At 37.4% G+C, this 21,100-nt stretch overlaps 1 protein-coding gene across 4 annotated transcripts; it reads left to right on the forward strand.

The window, feature by feature from the left end:
• The first annotated feature begins 558 nt into the window (after positions 1–558).
• Positions 559–17,406, forward strand: LOC106081992 (uncharacterized). 4 transcript variants are annotated; one of them, XM_013244283.2, is made up of 2 exons: positions 559–656; positions 15,184–17,406. In XM_013244283.2, the coding sequence occupies exon 2, from the start codon at positions 15,207–15,209 to the stop codon at positions 17,004–17,006; it is 1,800 nt and encodes a 599-aa protein (XP_013099737.2). In that variant the 5' UTR covers positions 559–656; positions 15,184–15,206; the 3' UTR covers positions 17,007–17,406. The 4 variants fall into 4 exon arrangements, with proteins under 4 accessions (XP_013099737.2, XP_013099736.2, XP_013099735.2 ...); XM_013244282.2 differs by lacking the exon at positions 559–656 and adding an exon at positions 678–853; XM_013244281.2 differs by lacking the exon at positions 559–656 and adding an exon at positions 1,187–1,221.
• Positions 17,407–21,100: the final 3,694 nt, after the last annotated feature.

A 21,100-nucleotide genomic window follows, 5' to 3' on the forward strand; every position in this document is an offset into this window, starting at 1 on the left:
TCCTCTCGTAATGCTGTGGTTCTTATATTAGCTCAATGCACGATGATCTCATCGGTTAGTTTCTATTTCATTCTTTCACCGTTTCTTTTGTTTTGCACCTTACTACTGTGGCTTAAGTAAAAAGTATCGGTTTTGTTCGAGTTTAGATATATTTATGTATGTAGATTGATAGTGGTCCATAAGGTATTTAAGAGTTTGAAGAGGATTATATATGTCAAAAGATTAGTCAACAACACAAGCAAATGAAATAAGTTAAAACGAAGAACAAAATTTAATCAATTCTCAACATCTGTTTGTTTTAAATTTTGCAGTTCCAATTTAACGCCTTTACTGTATCGACCTTATTAAGCAACCATGTTGACAGGCGTAAAATGCGTCCATACCTAAAAAGGTGTGTGCCCGACTCAGTTGTTGAGTTTGTTTTTGGGTTTCTGCTAGTAAACAAAATGAATGGCGGGAAATGGTGAATGGAAAAAATTATTTTTCAACTCGACTTTTTCGCGTAAGAAAAATGACAGACGCTGATCATAATTCTTTAAAAATGCATTTAAATAAATATAAAATCGTGTAGTGGGTGCTTGTTTTTACATTCCAAATACGAAATATGTATAGTTGCCGGCTCGTGTGTTAGAGTATTCAAAACACAATAACGTAAGGTAATGGGGCTCAAGACAAAAAATGTCAGCTGTTCTGTTATTGACACTTCGGGCATTAGCATAAAACCAAATGCCAGATGCTATTTGTAATTATTTTTTGTTCAAAGTTTGTAATTAAGATAATTGTAAATTGTGAACTTATGCATGGAAATCTACGTCTTATAAATACCAAGGATTGCTTCTTTTTTTTAGCACAGGTATGTACATATATAGAGTATCACTCTTTATGAGAAGGGAATCATATGAGACATCTCGCGTGTTGTGGTGGTATAGATTCCACTGCCAATCTCCTGCGTAGGAATATGCCGGCCTTGTGAAAAAATGTACATGTATTAGTACAATTGAAAAAATGGGGCGTAATATATGGTATGTGAATTATAAATTACTTGCATTAGTTGTGTATAGCGACGGAGCTCCAATTCAGGTTGTGTCTATTGAATGTGGCATGTGCTATAAAGAATAACACCATATACCATTTCAAAATAGTGTCCATATGATATATAAATCTTTTAAAAAATTAAATTATTAACTGGAACAAAATCTGGATATCATACAAGTTTTGAAAGTATATTTGAGCGCTTTTAATTTGTTTTTTAATTAAATTGAATAGAAACTGATATTTATAGATCCAAAGTTTAGGTGGCCTAATGATGGATGCAGTTAAACAAAATAGTCTCGACAGTTATGTGCTGTGACTTCATTTATAAGTCGCTACGGAACGTATACTTACTTATACCTTTCCTGTAGCTCTTTGCTGAGCCTCTTATCATAAATACCAACCAGTGTGGTGCTCATAGTTATTCCGTGCAGGGGCCAAAACTACTACTGAGTTTTCGAAGGAGGTTAAATTCGTCCAATCCAAGTGCGACGGATAATCTCCATAAAAGCATTCAGTCGGTGGTTGTTAACGCTTCTTCTGCCGCATCCTTTTGAATACTATTTTGAACCTACAAAACCTGCTGAAACGGGAGGCTTTTTTTTTTGTAACTCTGGGCCTCTTGTTCTAGATCATGAAGATCCAGTCTGACGTCTCTGAGCGGTGGAAGCCTATACACAAGGTGGTGATTTGGATGTTTGCTACAAAAACAGTTCAGTAACTTATTCGTATGCAATGTATAGATATGTCTTTGCACAGAAAGAATGTTAGTTGTTGTATCCAAATTTGGATGTGAAGTGAGCGATCCTGAAGTGCTCCGGTAGCCGTTGGCGTGCTCGGATGGCCAGTGCTGGTGGGTTTGATTCCCACCGGTGGTCTTGGTCTGCCGCTACCGTGGTATCACGCTAAAGCGAAAAAAATGTCTAAGTGAGTCTGTAAATAACTGCCACTCTTACCTAACCTAGCAATCCTCGTCAACCTCCAATAGGTGAGCAAACTCGTTCCGGTCCAAAGAAGTGATCGCCTTGATGGCCATTGGTTATTTAAAGTCACCAATAATTCGGCTTGTCATATCAAGTGCCGGCCGGCCTCGCACCGAGACTTCACTCGATAGCGCAAATTGCCATCGTATGAAACATACCACTGCCTGCGCCGGGAAATTGGGCCGCCATTGGGGTATTCGACCGGCTGGTATAAAGCGAGCGACTGCTGCGTTCGTTCGGCAACTAGCACATCCGAGGGGGGTGTCAGTACCACTCAAGCGGCGATTGATGTACTCTTTGAAACCAGCCCAATCGGCCTTCTTCTGATTGATAAACGCCCGGCGTTCAGAGGTTAAAAAGTCGGGTGGCCGTTCGATGGTGATAATATGGGGAGATGGTCTGACCCCAAAGAGATGACGACTTGCCAGGATACGTCACTCTGGAGATCAGGGGTTGCAATGGAAATGTCTGGCAAGCTGCTACGCCTCCTCGTTATCCTAGTGGGGCGTCCTCATTGACCGTGCAAAACGTGGAACCTTCAATTTGCTCTTCCAAAGGTATGCCCCGCTGGTCTTTACCTGGGGGAGAATGCCATGAAATGGTCAGATAGTAATCCTCTTATGTTGGGTTTGTAAGCTTGGCCATTAATTGGGACACAGCTACCAACCGGCAGTATGTAAACTTTGTATAGCTCTATCTCAGTAGTGCCGGAGCTGACTGCTATCCCCATGGACTCCATGTAGGGGTCACTATAGCCAGGCGCAGGCGAGATGAGTCTATACTGCAATGAATGGAGTATCACGAAGGCCAATCCCCCACATCCATTCCTTGGACAATCTTTACTTAGCATTGTATCCGTGACAACTGTGCAAGCTGCAGGTGTTGGTCAGCTTTGTCTCCTCAACCGCTGTGACCAATCTGTTCCTTTGACTCATAAAAAAACCGCTTGTCGCGGAGACCGTTGCAATTCAATTGCAAAAAGGATGCACTTCCTGGCACTGGTCTGACAATATAGGGCCTGTGATGCTGCTTATATAGCCGCACGGGAGAGATCGGGGGATCACATAGTCCGACAACGAGAACGCAGAAGGCGACGACGACGACGCTTGTGACCCACTGCTATCTGTGTCCGCACAGCACCTTGCAACATATTCAGTATGACTATACTCCCGTATTGATGTAAGGCTAGAGCAAGATCAGAAATGTACCCACTCCATGCACCGGTTACACTTCACCGACAACGATCGATGATGAAGGCGATTCTGGCAAACCGAATAGAGCCATGGTCTGGGCTTATTTTCAATCCCGGACTAGAAAAGCGTGCGAGGATGGCACTCCGGGATGTGCCTCTCCTATGACGAAAAAAGGTCGAACACGAACACTGAGGCGGATGACCTTGCCGATTTAGGATTCCATCGGGTCAATCCGGTGCGTACAACCAGCTGTCATTCTCGGTTAGTGGAACAAATGTTCTGTCATAGCCAATTAAAGTAAGTACATTTTTGAAAAAGTCACTATTTTGGGATTTGTAGAGAAGTAGTTAAAAAGTTTTAAGCGAGGCAAGTTTATCTGGATATTCCTACTAGATCCAGAATAATTAAAGTATCTACGTAGTACTAACTTTGTAAACGAATAAAATAATTAGGACGGACGGTTCGGTGCAAAACATTTTTTACATGCATTTGGAGGGCATATGAAGTAAAAAGAAGTCCAAAGGGAATGTAGTCGTGTCGAACCAGTAGACACAGAGAGGGCAGATGAAAACACAACCACTCAAAATGGATGCGAAACTGTTAATGAGCAGACAAACTCCAACAATAATAATCTTTAGATAACCTCCGATAAAGGCGACAGCCACACTGATCATCCGTCCAATATGGCAAAGCAAATAATGCGTTGTAAATTTTGTAGAAGAAAGGGTCACATTTGGCAATTATGCAACATGCATTTACCAGAAAAATTGCAAGCGATGGACGAATTATTTAATCCTTCAATATTGCAAGAATTGCAGGAGTATCTACAGAAGTACCGCAACTCAACTACTGTTAACGAAAACATACCAATTGCTGAAAAGGACAACAACGAAAAAGTTACTACAACTAATTTAAAAACTCAATTTGGCGATAGCGTAGCAAACGTTGAGGAAAACCAGACAAATACTTTTACCAAATTAGAAAATTCTAAAATTTTAGAAGTGGTTGATTCTGATATTATAGAACAAATAAATCGCATCATTGAGGAATCGGAAAAGTATTGCCCTAGCGTAGAAAACCATCTTCAGATATCTTCGGTTATGTCAGCCGCAGACATTTATTCATACAGGGACTTAAGTGAATAATTCCAAACTCTTGATATCGTCTGTTATGTCAAAAGTAGAAATGAATACAAGTGAAAAAAATGTCGATGCCAATGCTATAACTGAAGTGAGTTCTACATTGGAAATACTATTTTAAATTATATAGTAAATAATATATTCGCATTAGTAATCCTAAAGTATTAGGCGTTTTACTTAAAAAATTTCCAATTCTCAAAGAGTGAGATATTTTGTATTGGGTTGCCCAAAAAGTAATTCCGGATTTTTTAAAAGAAAGTAAATGCATTTTTAATAAAACTTAGAATGAACTTTAATCAAATATACTTTTTTTACACTTTTTTTCTAAAGCAAGCTAAAAGTAGCAGCCGATAACTGACAGAATAAAGAATGCAATTACAGAGTAACAAGCTGTGAAAAAATTTGTCAACGCCGACTATATGAAAAATCCGCAATTACTTTTTGGGCAACCCAATATATATAATTGTATCTAGGACAAATTCGAAATCCAATTGTATCAGAGTGTATCCAATTTGATTCAATTAAATCTGATGCCAGATATAATTGGATCTGGCCATATCAAATTTTTTTACTCGGGATATTAAAATAACTTCGAACTCAGACTTCTAGCCAAATGCCTAAAAAATGCGGCAAAATAAGAGTCTCTTTACCTAAAACATATAAAAATTTGGATTAATTTATATGGAAGTCATAAGCGTAGAAAGGCCTCTGGGGGATGGGCTAAGCACCCCCAGAAAAGTTTTTCTGTTTTTAATTTAAGAAACACATAATTTTTATTGATTAAACGCTTGAAAGGTATATTTACGTTTATTAAGTCTAAAAACTTATTTTTTACATATTGAGAGAATTAATAATACTTAATAAGAGTATTTCACACATACGGTAACATTTTCATTTTGGTCGTCGCTGGTTTAAACCAGCGATGTCCAACCCCTTACGCTAGCGTCGATGGCAAGTCACACGTATTCTTATTCTCTTTGTTTCAGTCGTTGTTGAGAGATCATAGAATGAACATGTTTTTATTTTAAGCGAAATGATTCTATTGATAATACACTTGGAAGGAAAAACGTTTTTAAGTTTTCTTATTTTATGTTTATTTTTGCAAAACATGAATCATTAAGTCCCAAAAATAATTTTTTCCCATCTTGAGGGAATTAAAAGTACTTTAAGAGAGTATTTCACAAATACAGTCACATTATATCACATATTATATTATTATTCTCCCGAAGTAGTGGACAGGACAAGTCGTATTTAATAAGGTAGCCGCATCGGCGAATTGCTACAACTAAGGCGTATTTATCTTTTATTTTGCCACCAACGCTACCGGGCATCGTTGGTCTAAACAGAGTATACGACCTGATTTTTCTAAGCAATATTTGAAAACACTTTTCCACCTATATAAAGGGTGATTTTTTAAGAGCTATAGAAAAGTTTTTCAAAAAAATACATCAAATTCAAAACAATGCATGAAATCTTTACTTAAATCGATACTACGGTACAAATAATTTAATGTTTGAAGAGTATTTCATGCCAATGTTGACCGTGACTGCGCCTCAAATGGTCCACTCGGTTAGTCCAACATTTCGACCGGTATCACACGAACAAATGCTTTAATGTTGTCTTCCAATGCGTCAATTGAAGCGGGCTTGTCTTTATAGATATGAGGTTTAAAATAGCCCCAAAATAGTCTAAAGGCGTTAAATAGCACGATCTGGGCGGCCAATTAACCGGTTCCGAACGTGAAATAAAATGTTCACCAAACTCGCCTGTCAATTAATCCGTTGTTATGCGCTCTGTGTGGCATGTGGCAATGTCTTGTTGAAACCACATGTCATGCAAGTCAAGCTTTTGCATTTTGGGCAAAAATAAGTTGGATATCATCTCACGGGGTAGCGCTCACCATTCACAGTTACGTTACGATTCGCATAATCTTTGAAGAAGCACGGTCCAATGATGCTCTGACTTTTTCTGGATGCATTTGTAGCTCTTGCAATGCTTCTGGCGGATCTTCACTCCAAAATCGACAATTATGCATATTTACGCACTGATTGCGCCAAAAATTAACCTCATCGCTGAAGGCTAAGAAACGCGCGATTAACTTTCTTAACTGAATATGTTTGACAGTAAAATAAAAAGGGGCAACGTGCGTGAGCTTTTTAAATTTTGAGACCGAATGGGACATATATTTATATTTTTCATAGAATGAGCAACATTTTTAATGTTTTAGCGACACATTAAATAGGACTATTCTTAGAACAAATATGCAATAAAATCAAAAATTTATAGAGTGGTATATTCTTTGCCATCAAAAGGTTAAATCCATTCATTGTTCTTATTATTACTTTTTGAGGTACTTTGTTTGCAATGTCGTTACATGTCAAGCATTGCTTTTTTACATAAAAGATTTTAAAGCAAAAATGCTTGCTGGTTTCATTCAGTAGGATATTCCCTCACTACATAGAAATAATGAAAAATTAAGAAATTTATACATTCAATTAGAAATTATGCTGAAATCGGAACTATTGGGTTGCCAAAAAAGTAATTGCGGATTTTTCATATAGTCGGCGTTGATAAATTTTTTCACAGCTTGTGACTCTGTAATTGCATTCTTTCTTCTGTCAGTTATCAGCTGTTACTTTTAGCTTGCTTTAGAAAACAAGTGTAAAAAAGTGTAAAAAAAGTATATTAGAAGTTCATTCCAAGTTTTATTAAAAATGCATTTACTTTCTTTTAAAAAAATTGCAATTACTTTTTGGACAACCCAATATAAAGGAATTTGTATTATTGATTAACAATTTTATAATTTGGATTTATGATAAGTTCAAAAATCCAATTAAATTAGTTATTAACTCAATAAACTATTCATTTGAAATTTGCCATTTCTTTTACATAACGTTTTTACTGTTTTAATAAAAATAAATAAATGAGATTTTTCACATTAATAAAAAACTTTTCATTTCATAGGATCAAATTACGTCTAAAACATGAAAAATACTGCACATTAATAAAAAACTTTTCATTTCATAGGATCAAATTACGTCTAAAACATGAAAAATACTGCTATCGGCGACACCGTCTGTAAAGAGTATTACAAACAGTATTATTTATATATATGTTTTATTTAAATGAATCGTAATAAATACTAATTTAAGAATTTTGCGTGGCACACCACGAAATCTAGATCCATATGTGTTATGTTCCTTCCTCAGCGCCAAGTCAATATAATCTATATATGGATAATATTCATAATATGTATTTGTAAATGCCATGTTTAGATTCTACAATGTCCTCCAATTTGTTGGGTTTAGCGATTTGTTCACATACAGCTTTTTTATGCATTATTCTATTTTAGAACAAAAATGTTCAGAATAAATTTGTTTAACTTTAATGTTATAAAAAATAAGTAAAAACGTGCTAAGTTCGGCCGGCCCGAATCTTATATACCCTCCACCATGGATCGCATCTATCGAGTTCTTTTCCCGGTATCTCTTTTAAGGCAAACAAAGGATAAAAGAAAATAATTGCTGTGCTAATTGAATTGAATGTTGGAGGCCATAATAGAAGTCATTGTGCAAAATTTCAACCAAATCGAATAAGAATTACGCCCTATAGAGGATCAAGAAGTAAAATCGGGTGATCGGTTTATAGGAGAGCTGTATCAGGCTAAAGACCGATTTGACATGTATGTTGAAGGTCATAGGAGAAACCGTTGTACAAAATTTCAACTAAATCGGATAATAATTGCGCCCTGTAGAGGTTCAAGAAGTCAAGATCCCAGATCGGCTAATATGTCAACCGATTTAAACCATATTATGCACAGTTGTTAGAAGTCATAACAAAGCATCTCATGCAAAATTTCAGCCAAGTCGGAAGAGAATTGCGCCATCTGATGGTTGAAGAAGTCAAGATTCAAGATCAGTATACATGGTAGCTATATCAGGTTATAGACCGATTTGAACCATACTTAGCACAGTTGTTGAAAGTCACAACAAACAACTTCATGCAAAATTTCAGCCATACCGGATAAGAATTGCGCCCTCCAGAGGCTCAAGAATTCAAGACCCCAGATCGGTTTATATGACAGCTATATCAGGTCATGAATCGATTTGAACCATACTTATCATAGTAGTTGGAAGTTATAACAAAACACCTCATGCAAAATTTCAGACAAATCGGAAGAGAATTGCGTCCTCTTGAGGCTCAAGAAGTCAAGATCCAAAATCGGTTTATATGACAGCTGTATCAAAACATGGACCGATATGGCCCATTTACAATCTCAACCGACCTACACAACTAAGAAGTATTTGTGCAAAATTTTAAGGGGCTAACTTTATTCCTTCGAAAGTTAGCGTGCTTTCGGCAGACAGACGGACGGACGGACATAGCTAGATCGACTTAAAATGTCATGACGATCAAGAACATGTATACTTTATGGGGTCTTAGATGAATATTTCGTGGAGTTACAAACAGAATGGCGAAATTAGTATACCTCTATCCTATTGTGGAGGGTATAAAAATACTTCTTATGTAGCGATAAAAACCACACTTCTAATTTTTTGAAATTTTCTTTTCTAGCCACTCCACTTTGTGTCTTTATGTGACAGAAGCTAGACATATATTCAACTTATTCGCAATTCTTTTCGCATTGCATATGTGTGAAAGGGAACAAAATATAATCTTGGTCCATACTCAATTTATACTATTAAATAACAATTTAATTCGTACAATTAAAAATATGTTCAGCGTATGCCTTATTTACCAATCACTTGCCGTGACACAAAAAATATCGATTTTCTATATCAAAAATAATTTAAGCAATTAACACGTTTGAAAAGATGTTTATAAGTCAATACCATGTTTAATCGGTCAAATTTAGGTCTATAATTTTTCCTGTGAACTTACGGTAACATTTTAATAAATACAAAGTAATCGCGAAAAACATGGGAATTTAAGGGTGAAAACGAACATAGTACTAGCCATAAAAACTATTAAACAGTAACAACATATATATCTTTCGCTATGGCTCGTTGCTTTTGCGCGTCTTAGGTGAGTGTAGTGGATGTCTTTGTCGGAAGACACCTAAGTACGATAAGTTATTAAAGTCACTCACATGCACGGCTAAAGACTCAGCCCTATCATTCTCCCATCGCATTTTTTACGATGTTGCTGAAACATTTCCCCCTACCTCCATTTGATATTTATGTGTTGAAAATAGATTTGAAATTCAATTGGCAAGGCTTGGAGTTTAAAAAGCAACTAATGATCGTACACTTAGATCAAACCTTAATTAAGTTAAGTGGATTTCTGCCTCATCAAAATTGTCATAGAAGAAATTAGTGCTGTCTTATTAAGAAAAATAAAGTTTTTATTAAATCTACATTCTTTTTATGGGTTTGATAAAAGTTTATATATTAATCTAATTGAAAAGTGTAAATTTAACGAAAAGGCTATTCTAAAAGGCTATTCGTATTTTTATGAGTTTTGCGCCAATTGCGAAACTGGTGAGTTTTCTTTGAATTCATGCAAATCATTGTCTGATATCAAAACTCACCAACACGTTTTTCCAGGGAATTGGCATACATTTCATTTAAATTCCATTCAGAGATTGCTCCAATCCTCGCCTCGAAAATTCTGGCTACAGGCGAATGGCGGAACGAATTCAATCATTCGCAAAACCTCTGATTTAAGTACCCCATGGACATCGAGTTTTTTCAACAGACGGATCACACACTACGCCAAATTTATTTTTTTGAAATTAGCTACTATAACTTAACTTAATAGGAAAAATAACCTAGTTTAAATCAGCCAACATTTGTTTTCATATATTATACCCCCTATTTGATTTAGATACCACTCTTTGCGGAGGCCACCGAAGCGCATAGATTTGCATGTCCGCCTATGACGCTAAAGGGTTCGAATCATGGCGAGACCATCAGAAAAATGTTCAACGGTGGCTTTCCCCTCCTAATGCTGGCAACATTTGTGAGGTACTATGTCATTTGAAACTTCTCTCAAAAGAGGTGTCACACTGCGCCATGCTGTTCAGACTCGGGTATAAAAAGGAGGCTCCTTATCATTGAGCTTAAACTTGAATCGGACTGCACTAATTAATATATGAGAAATTGGCCCCTGTTCCTTAGTGGAATGTTCATGGGCAAAATGTGCATTTACCACTCTGCATTTTTATCCCCTCCAACACAGGCTAGGGGGTTTGTTCTTTTAGTCATTCCATTTGCAACACATCGAGATATCCATTTCCGACTCTACAAAGTATATATTTTCTGGATCGTCGTTGTTGTTGTTGTAGCAGTTTGTTGTGTTCTATCTTTCGTCTGCTTGAATTTGTTGAATGTCAAGACCCAGGAACTCTGCGACTAAGATGGGGTGCATCCACAGGGATCTGGGCCTGAGTTGAGTGGGTCTTGCTGGGCAGTTAAACAGGTGACGAGTATCGTGCGGTCCCTGGTTACAATCGGGACATACATCTTGCACGTCGGCATCAATCCTTGCTCTGTAGAAGTTGAGGCGGCTTCATCTGTCGGAACGTAATTGAGCCAGAACCACTCTGGTTTGCATGGGGAGGTCAATTTCTTCAGGTGCAATGGGAGGCTGTCGTTCTCCAAGGACTACATTCACCCGGTAGCCATTTGTCTAGACCTGCTTGTTATGCCGCTTGATCTAGAGGTTCTCTCTTGTAGCGCTGAACCTCATGCTCTAGATCATGTAGATCTACCTTAAGGCTTCTGGGCAGTGGATATCTATCCAAAAGATGATGATTTGGATGGTCTTTGCGATAACAGCCCAAAGGGTATTGCTTAGACAGCATGTAGTTATGGTAGGATCATCGTCTCCACGTGAGAACTGAGGAGACAGCCCGTCGCAGTTCGGAGGGCGGCATTCTGACAGATCTGAATATTATTCCACTGCGTGTCACAAAGTTGACGAGACCACACTGGCGCTGCATAACTTACCACGGACCGGCCAATTGCTTTGTACGTGGTCAACAAGGTTTCTTTGTCTGCACCCCAAATGCTGCCAGCAACTGAATGGGAGGATGCTTAACAGCTGCCAAATGTGACGCCACGTATTTTGGGACAATTGATAATCGGAAGCATTTCTCCATCGACCATCACAGTATTCACCTCACGCGTATTTGTAATGAACAATATGGCTGAAGATTTGGTGTTAGATATCTTCAGATTTCTTGCAGCAAAATATGAGGCAAGTCCGTTGAGGTAGACGTTCAACCTATCGCAGATGTCAACAATGGGTGGGGGTCTGATGCTATGATCGTACAAGTGTCCGCATATAATACGATCTCTAAGCCGTCTGGAGGGGGTGGAATGGAGGATATGTAGAGGTTAAACAGTGCCGGAGATATCACCCCACCCTGGGGAACTTCCTTTGTCACTCTACGATACTTCGACTTCTTATCCCTAAATATCCCTAAATTCAAATGACTGTGACAGATAATTCGCGACCCAGCATTTCTGGCCTGGCTGGAGGGACGTGTTGGCGATGTCCTCAAATAGTTTGGATGCCTTCGATAGGTCCAGTGCCACGAGGAACATCCTATCACATGGCCCCGGCAAATGTGTGCGGTGATGGCATGCAAAGCAGTTGTTGTACTATGCAGTCTTCGAAATCCATGTTGATGCTCGGCGAATGGAAATTCTCCTACGAAGCACGGGAGAAGTAATGCCTCAAGCGTCTTTGCTGCTGGTGAGAGAAGGGAGATCTGTCTGTACGACTCCCCCAAACTCGGGTCCTTTCCAGGCGGAATCACTCTGCCTATTTTCCAGACATCGGGAACTATAAGAGTGTTCAAAGACAGGTTGACGACAGTAGTAAGGTACTCAACTCCAGGTAAATCCAGTTTCTTCAACATCAATGTGGAGATTCCGTCGGGGCCCAACGCCTTGGATGATTTGGCGCCACGGATGACATTCGTAACTTCGCCCGCGGTAAATTGTGATAGCTGTCCATCGGCTCGGAGACCACGAATACGGCGAATGGCTCTCCTCCTTTCCCTGTCACTCTCGGGATGCACAATAAATTGACGGTTGAACAATCTGGCGCTTCCTTCGGGTCTGTCAGGGTTACTTCGCCAAAAGTGACTGAAGTCCTATCATCCCGTCTACCGTGGTTCGAGAGTGACTTAACAGTAGAGCATAGCTTGCCGAAACCGGTGCCTAAGTTACATTGCTCCAATTGTTCCAGTCACAAATTCCGCTTATGTTCGTTGACTACCCTGTTTATTTCCATATTCAGCTCACTGATTCTGGGGTAAGTGGGGTCCATACAAGGAATCCCATCACGCTCGTCTGCGAGTACCACTGTCTGCGCCGAGAAATTGGGCCACACTTGGGGTATTCGACCGGCTGGTATAAAGCGAGCGGCTGCTGCGTTAATGATGTCTCGGTATTTCCTCTAGGCAACTACCACATCCAAGGGGGGTGGCAGTTTACTGAAGCGGCAATTGGTATACCCTCTGAAGCCAGCCCAACCGGTCTTCTTCTGATTGATAAACGTCCGGCGCTCAGAGGTTCTGGATCGTCGTAAAATGTTAAAGCGATTTAACGTCCGTGTGTTACAGTCCGTAATCACGCTTCAGCCTTCAAAAATTGAGATATTGAGCTGAAATTCGGCGCGGATTGTTTTTTTTTTTTGCTACACGCAGATTAAATTCCCAAAAGGGCTAAATCGGACCTTATTTGGATATGGCTGTCATATAGATCGATCTGCCGATTAAGGGTCTTAAGTCCTCAAAAGCCGCAATTATTATCCGATTTCGCTGAAATGTGAAATACATACATAGAAAAAATTAAAATATTGATTTAATTAAGAAATTTGTATATTCAATTAAAACGTTTGCTGAAATTGGTTCTATAAACAAGTTTGTATTATTAATATACGATTTTGCAATTTGGATTTATGGCAAGCTGAATAATTCAATTAAAGCGGTTATCAACTCAATAAACCAATTTATTGGAAAATTGTTTATTCTTTCAAAAACAAGTGAAACTGCCCTTATAACAGTTAATAATTGGTATTTTTCCCATAAATAAACTATTTTTTACTTCCTTGCAGATACAAAATGAAATGTATTGCATTAAAATAGTGTCTTTTTATTAAAAACTAAACTAATTAGTATTACAAATGGAGAGGGTCTTAATTATATAACTATATGGATTTAATTTGTGCATAAAATCTTTTAGTTTATACATTGTTGCTGGGCACTATATAGATGAAAAAATCCAAGTCAACTTATTCCACCGAGATAGCATTTTTTAATGGTGTCAAGGAGGCTTCAAACCAAAGTCAGGTAGATGGTAATTAGCAAAGGATTTGGACTGTACGTCTTTCACTTGGGTATTTACTATACGTCTCATAGAATTTTCATCGCCATTGCCATCTAAATTTTGATAGCAAGGTATGTTTTGACTAGATACATGGGGTCTATGCATTTTTTAATGACCTGAACCGATGTTTGGTATACAAATTAGTTGGTATAAGAGTACGTTATAATATTCAGCGAATTACGTTAAATTTTAAGCCTTATGGATCCACCTATATCCCATAGAAGATGAATGTGCGAAGGCACTAAAACATTTCTCGTTGGCGACTTCAATGGAGATTCCGATAATGGTTAAACATTTTAGAAGATCAATTTCATATAGATTCCGAGAATAGTAAAGCATTTTAAAGGATCAATAATTCAAACCAGCCGACTTATGTATGTGGGATTCATACCTAAACATGAGTCGATATTTGTCCCCTTGCAATCTCCAAACGATATTGAAAACTAAAATTCGACAGTGAGGCGGACATTACCGACGAATAAGTGAATAAATCTAGAATTGGGTTACGTAAAGGGTAAACTACATGTCTGTAAAGGTGAAAGGGTTTAAAAATCAATCAAATTGTTCAAACAATTTTTTATGCTTGATAGATACTAAATCGGTCATGGGGTACGGAAAAAAGTACTATTGTACTAACATTTCCATCTCTGCCATATATACGTGCATATAAACATAGTTTCCTACGCACGAAAGGAATTCGTGGATATTTAGTAAAAGCAAATGGCGCAAACAGCAAGATATTGCGAGCAAAATTCTGATTGGGCCTGTACTCAGATAACTCCGCAATTACTTTTTGGGCAACCCAATATTTATTTTCACAAGCGTCACCAACCCATCTAATTGCCAACTTCAAAGTCTTTAATCTATATGTAATTTATCTATTAAAGAATGTCTGTCGGAGTTTTCGGTATGTTTATTAAACATACCACCTGTAGCGACATGTAAGCTTTGCCCGAAATCGATATTTTGGGTGTTTTTGTGAGGAAAATCGGGCAGTATTAATTTGTTATTAATTACTTTTTTTTGCCCCATCTAGCAAAACAAAAAAATCAGGTTACAAATGAAGATTTGGCAACTCGAACCAATTTTCGAAATGCAAAGAGGCGTTCAGACCACCTAGGACCTTGAAATTTCGAACATGATATCAGCTCTAATATTAAAATTTTCAAAGAGATGTTCTCAAACGGCAGATTTTGTACTAGTCTTTTTTGAATCTATCCCACTGTGCAACAGTTGTCCGTGGCATTAGTTGGGGATAATTGGCATAAGTCAGGAAGTAAATTTTCTGATTCATTTCCATGTGAATAACGCTCGGTCAGCTTTCCGAGCTGAAAGGCATAACTGCAAAACCCATATAGTATAAATGTAAGGAAAATTAGACGGACTTTAATTTTTCATGCGTTTTTAGTTTAAAAGCTATTTACAATTATATAAAATTTTGCAATAACCCATTTCAATTATTTTTCTCCCCAAGCACATACACACAAACAAGCAGAAATGGAAGATCGTACAACAAACAATTTCGATCTTCTAATCAAAAATCTCTTGGGCAAATTCAATACATTGCTCGATTGTCCCGCAAGATTTCGCGGCTGCTATGGTGGACAAAGTATACAGCGTTTCATTGAATATATAAAATCTTATAAAAGAGTTAAATGTATAAGCGATGAGCAGGCATTACAAGAATTGGGCTATCTATTAACGGAACATGCCCATTTATGGTGGTTAAGAAGGAAGTGTCATTTTACAACATGGTCCGAAGCACTGACCGCCTTACAAAATCAGTATGTTAAACAGAGACCGGCCTATTTAATATACAAGGATCTTTTTGAGCATAAATTTGAAGACTATACGGCAGAGGAGGACTTCATCGATGACAAGTATGAGCTTTTGACTGAATTGCCAGATCCCATGCAAAGTGAAAAAAATAAATTAGACATGATCTTTGCCTTATTACCTCATAGTATACAGTCGAAATTGGAATATGCCAATATAATCAATGTAGCAGAATTAAAAGAGCAAATTTTAAAATCCAAAAATAGACAATGTAGCAAAGTGATGGACAGCAAGGAGAAAGAGTGTACCAGCAATGCCCCGCAATACCCAATTAATGGCAAAAGAAAAAACAATTTCGATGAACAGCACGGGATTATGGCAACAAGTGCCTTAAATCATGTTGAAACACTATGCTTGCCCTCCACCAGCACCATACTCAACGATAAGGATCCAGTTATCAAGGTTAGACGAACCGAAGACCTAATGCCACCCATTAAAGTTGAAGCAAGCGACGACACCAATGTGGAGCATCAGGAGGAATTCATAAGTACAGCCACAGTTTTGCCCGGAGGCACTCGGGAGAACCCGAATTTTCAAATTGATATGGATATAATGAATCAGATAAATAATATTATAGATGAGTCTGAACTGAATTGTGATAGTCTTTGTGATACCACAGTGCAAATATCATCCATAATGTCTATCAAAGATAGCCCCACAACAACGATAGGTTTTCTTCTTAATGGAGAAACAACAATCCAAGCCGAAGTCAGTAAAAAGCCCCACCCAGCTGTGTGTGCCGATGCAACTTCTACACGAAAACGTAAATTACGTTGCAGTTATTGTCGAAGTTATGGTCATGGTTTTCAGAACTGTATGAAAAGGTTAAAACATATAGAGTTAAAACTTTTACAAAAATCTCAAGAGCCACAGGAAGCTCAGAATTGTATGAAAAGGTTAAAGCATTCAGAATTAAAGCTTTTACTAAAATCTCAAGAGCCACAGGAAGATACATCTAAAGATAAAGATTCCAAAAGGGGCGACGACACTGTGACCATTGTAAATATTACCAATGATAATGATAATTCCAATGCTTCCACAAATGATGTTTCCAATGCTTCCACAAATGCTTCCATTACTACCACTAGCACAGCATCACCTCTAGTTCATCACAATGCATTTGCGACAGTAACAACAACAGCTCAACAGAATATGGTAACCTGTGTAACAACTTCAACGCCCACCGTTAGTCATAGCATTTCCATAGGCCAAGTTTCGACAACATTTAGTCATCAACATATCACAACTACAGCAACCTCATCAAATCCCTCCAGTCCAGCAGCAGCACTTACAACAAAACTAATAGCACCGATCAACGGACCATGTCCTAGTAAACAAATGGCTGCCAAGTTTCGAAATTTAAATCAGCCTTCGCCTAAGTGTCATCAGTGTGGTACCGTGGGTTTCTACAAAAGTATTTGTCCTAATTGTAGTCCTATATATAATTCACAAAAACTTTAGTCCATAAAAGTCAAGGAGAATAGTCTATAAAGCAAAAGTGATGTGAATAAATTGCAAAACATTATAAACCATAGAAATCCAAGCTAAGAAAACTAAAAAGAAGAGGTTGCCAATTATAGATATTAACTTGAAAAATTTAGAATAAGTGGAAAAGAGGATAATGTTTTCCTTCCTCAAAATAAGCCTTAGTAAGCAGCTAGTTTTGGATAACAGTTTTTGAATGTCAAAATACTAAGAGTCTAAATCGTTTTCGGGAGTGCGATTTAGAATGAGTCCCTGCTCGGGCGCCATTCGAAGCGTGGTTTGGTATGGCCGGCTGAGGGTTTACTTTTAAGGACGCACAAACCTTAAAAAAAGCAGTAATTGTGTAATTTGGTGAATAAAGTCAATTGTAATCTTAGATAGATTCACAGCCTCATTAACAAAACTTAACATAGGTTTATTTGACATTTCTATAAAAGAAATCTGTCAAATAAACCTATTTCAAACCTACTTTAAGTTTTGTGAATGCAGCTGTCAGTATTTAGTTGATTTCTTCGTTAATTGGGCGTGTTGAGATAATTCAATCTCCGGCGGTATGAATATTAGTCTGGTTGATGTATTCGGTAGTCTTCGGACAGTGGGCTTATTCGGAGGTGCACGCTACTATGGCTATGTTTGGCCTTCTTTACGAGCCTGTAAAAATAAGAGCAGAGTTGAGCGTATCGTGTGTAACATTATGGAGGATGGCAAATATATTGCGCTACCCTGCGAACAAATCGCGTTTGGGTGTAATCGTTAATAAAACTAATATTAGTGAAGTCTAAATTCGGGCAAACTTAACATGTTGTAATCAATCTCATCTCCATATTCTATATTTCCCAAAAAAATTTTAGCAAATTTCTTATTTTATGATGGTCTCAAGTTTATGTTGACGCTAATAAATATTCATGATTTATATTTTGGGAAATCGCAAATATCTCACAACCATCTGAACATTTACACGGCTTATAAAACAAAACCTCTTGTATTGGATCTTATTATTTAGTTGATTTCTTCGGTGTTTGAACGTGTCGAGATAATTAGGATCTTCCGAAAACGCATTAAAAATGCAACTCGGCAAACAAATCCCACAAAAGCAAGACGCAAAAGTTAAACAAATTATAACTTTAACGCCTAGAGACACTATTTCTCGCATGGCAACACGGAATGACGCTCGAGTTCAATCGTTAAAGTTGAAAATTCTTTAACTTTGCTCGTCGCTTGTGTGGGATCTCTTTGCAGAGTTGCATTTTTAATACTTGCGCATAGTATGTAACTCCATCTTTATGTTTATGTTAACGCTAATAAATTTTTGACAGCAGTGTTAATTTTGAAAATATTTGAGAAAAATAAAACCCAAAGATATTTGTTACAGCGTTAAACGGATGCTTGAGAAAATGGGTGAAGGCATCATAAAATCTTTATTTTGCAATTAGGTGATTGCAATTTGCAATTAGGTATTTTGCAATTAGGTAATTTTAGGGTACTGAAAATAGCTGTTAAAAACAATTACAGATATCTACGGTATTCATAGATAAATTATATATAGATAAAGAATTTGAACTTCGAACATAGACGGTTGGTGGCGCTTTTGAATATAGATAAATGGGAATTATCTATTGGGTTGCCCAAAAAGTAATTGCGAATTTTTCATAAAGTCGGCGTTGACAAATTTTTTCACAGCTCGTGACTCTGTAATTGCAATCTTTCTTCTGTCAGTTATCAGCTGTTACTTTTAGCTTGCTATAGAAAAAAGTGTAAAAAAGTATATTTGATTAAAGTTCATTCTAAGTTTTATTAAAAATGCATTTACTTCCTTTTAAAAAATCCGCAATTACTTTTTGGCCAACCCAATAGAACATACCGCAAGCAGAATTCTGCTCTCAATGGCATGCAGTTTGCGTCGTTTGCATTTTTCAAATGTGCATTATTTCCTTTTCCGTGAAGGAAACTATGGCGTTTCAGCATTCTAAGCTTCCAACTATGGGTATCTTTCTTTCTTTTCTTTTTGCTGTATATTTGATTTTTTTTTAATTTTTTCGGCAGAGATGCTTGCTTTGAAGAAAAATAAAATAATTGCCGACACCTACAAGCTTGACATTTGTTGTCAAATTTTGAGAGCACCAAATCCTTGTTGGTTATTGCAAGGCGTATTTATATGGTGGTGTCATCGGCGAATTACTACAAAAAGCACCTTTTTTGGGAACTTGGGCTGTGTGTCGAATGGTAGCACAGTTGTAAGGATAGTAAAATTATGACGTTAAGTGTGGTGAATAATTTTTGAGTAGTAGATATTTGACAGCACAGCAAATGTTGACGTTTCATTGAGCAAAGTCCCATGTCAGTTATTGGAAATTCATTTGCGTTTTGGTAACCAACTTGCGGGCGACATAACTTAGCCGCCTACATTGGAGGCAGACGTCACAAAATTTAAACGACTTATTTGGCATAAAATAAGTAAAATTATTCTTTATTATTATTGGCAACGGGATTCTAAAAGGTTGTTATTTAACAATAATGGACAAAAGTACTGTTATTTTTATATGTAGTTTATTGAAACGATGGCGCCGATGGCTATTGTGTTACTGTCTGAATTGGTTTAGGATTATGGCTAAATGAACACCTTTATTCCTGTCTAAACTGATTCCAGGCACATCGTGCTTTCGCCATTTTTGACAGTAATAGGGGCTTGAAATGTCAGATTGGAGAGAACTTCTTCCACCCGTCTGGCCTCCATTATTGTCATGCAAGTTGGCTCCTTATATTCTTCATTCTAATAACTGGCATTGTACCGCCGTAAATTTTGTCTTTGGCAAGGCACATAACCTAAGTTCCCTGAATGAAGCTGATAGCGATTGAGGTTGTTAGACGCGTACCATTATATAACCTATGTTTAAGAACCAATACAGCAGCAAACACAAAAATCAATTTATAAAATTTTTTTTTTTGAAGTTAAAGATTTTATGAGGCGAATTCAAAAATGATTTGACATATCAAATTCCATCAGCTGTGGTGTGCTGAATACGCCTTGGGTAATTGTATGTTCAAAAACATGTCCAAAGTTAAGGTCTGGTTATGCTCTCGTAAACATACCGTAAATGTAGGAAAATGTGTCAGTTGTTTTGTTTTGCTTTATGAAAACACTTGCAAACGATTACCGAACGTGTGCCGACCATAACAGGAAAGTAGAATTCAGTAAAAACAAAATTTTACGTTCCGTTTTCCTGTTAGCTGATAAAACTTAAAGTTTGGAGACATTTCAAAACCAAAAAGGTATGTTTAGAATACTGCTATTCTCCTATTCTATGATTTCTCTGTGGAATTTACTACAATTTAATGTTAATAATTAAGGTTGAATGGGTAGCCCACCATGAAAAGGTGGCCAGTCTGACATGTTGTGAAAAGTTTATGAAAATGTGTGATAACAAGAAATTACATGTTAGCACTATGTCGTAACTGGGGTCTATTCGCTCCGCCATGCACATCGACCTCGCTGTACTAGAACCCACGTCCTTGAGGTCCGCCATTTAACATTCTCAACTGAACATCAGTTGAAAGAGCTTGCTTACTTTTGAAGCTTGACGAGGTTTGTTACCTACACATGCAAATGTAGCTGCAACAATTTTTATCTGCAAAATTCAATAAAAATGTTTAAGATATCTCTAATCGTTTTTTTTTCTTAGAACTTTTTCAATCTGTATCAGAAAATTGCAGTTTATCCTAATTTGCTGTTTCATTGCAAAAATAAGGGAAAAATTTAGTTTTTCTGAAAATGAAACTTCAAATTGAATTGCAGTTACTGCTTCCAATTATCTTATGAATAGCCTATTATAGTCTTCTCCAGCAGAATATTAAAGAGATAACACGATAACGGTTTCTTTCTGAAACCTCGTTTGGTATTGAGTAGTTCGAAGTGCTAATTTTCTATTTTGAGTCTGCTAACGCCACTCTGCAAATTCGTATCAGGGATACCAAACTCATACATTGCTTGAAATATCTTTGTAGGTAAAGGGATTTCAAAGGCGGCTTCGCAGTCAACGAAAAGATGATGTCGGTCTTTCTCCTCTTTGGTC

The sequence above is a fragment of the Stomoxys calcitrans genome, chromosome 4 (assembly GCF_963082655.1).
Source record: "Stomoxys calcitrans chromosome 4, idStoCalc2.1, whole genome shotgun sequence".
In the NCBI taxonomy this organism is placed as follows: domain Eukaryota; kingdom Metazoa; phylum Arthropoda; class Insecta; order Diptera; family Muscidae; genus Stomoxys; species Stomoxys calcitrans.

Excerpts from the sequence above, each read along its gene's own strand:
- LOC106081992 (XM_013244283.2), top strand. The coding sequence starts at position 15,207 with ATGGAAGATCGTACAACAAACAATTTCGATCTTCTAATCAAAAATCTC.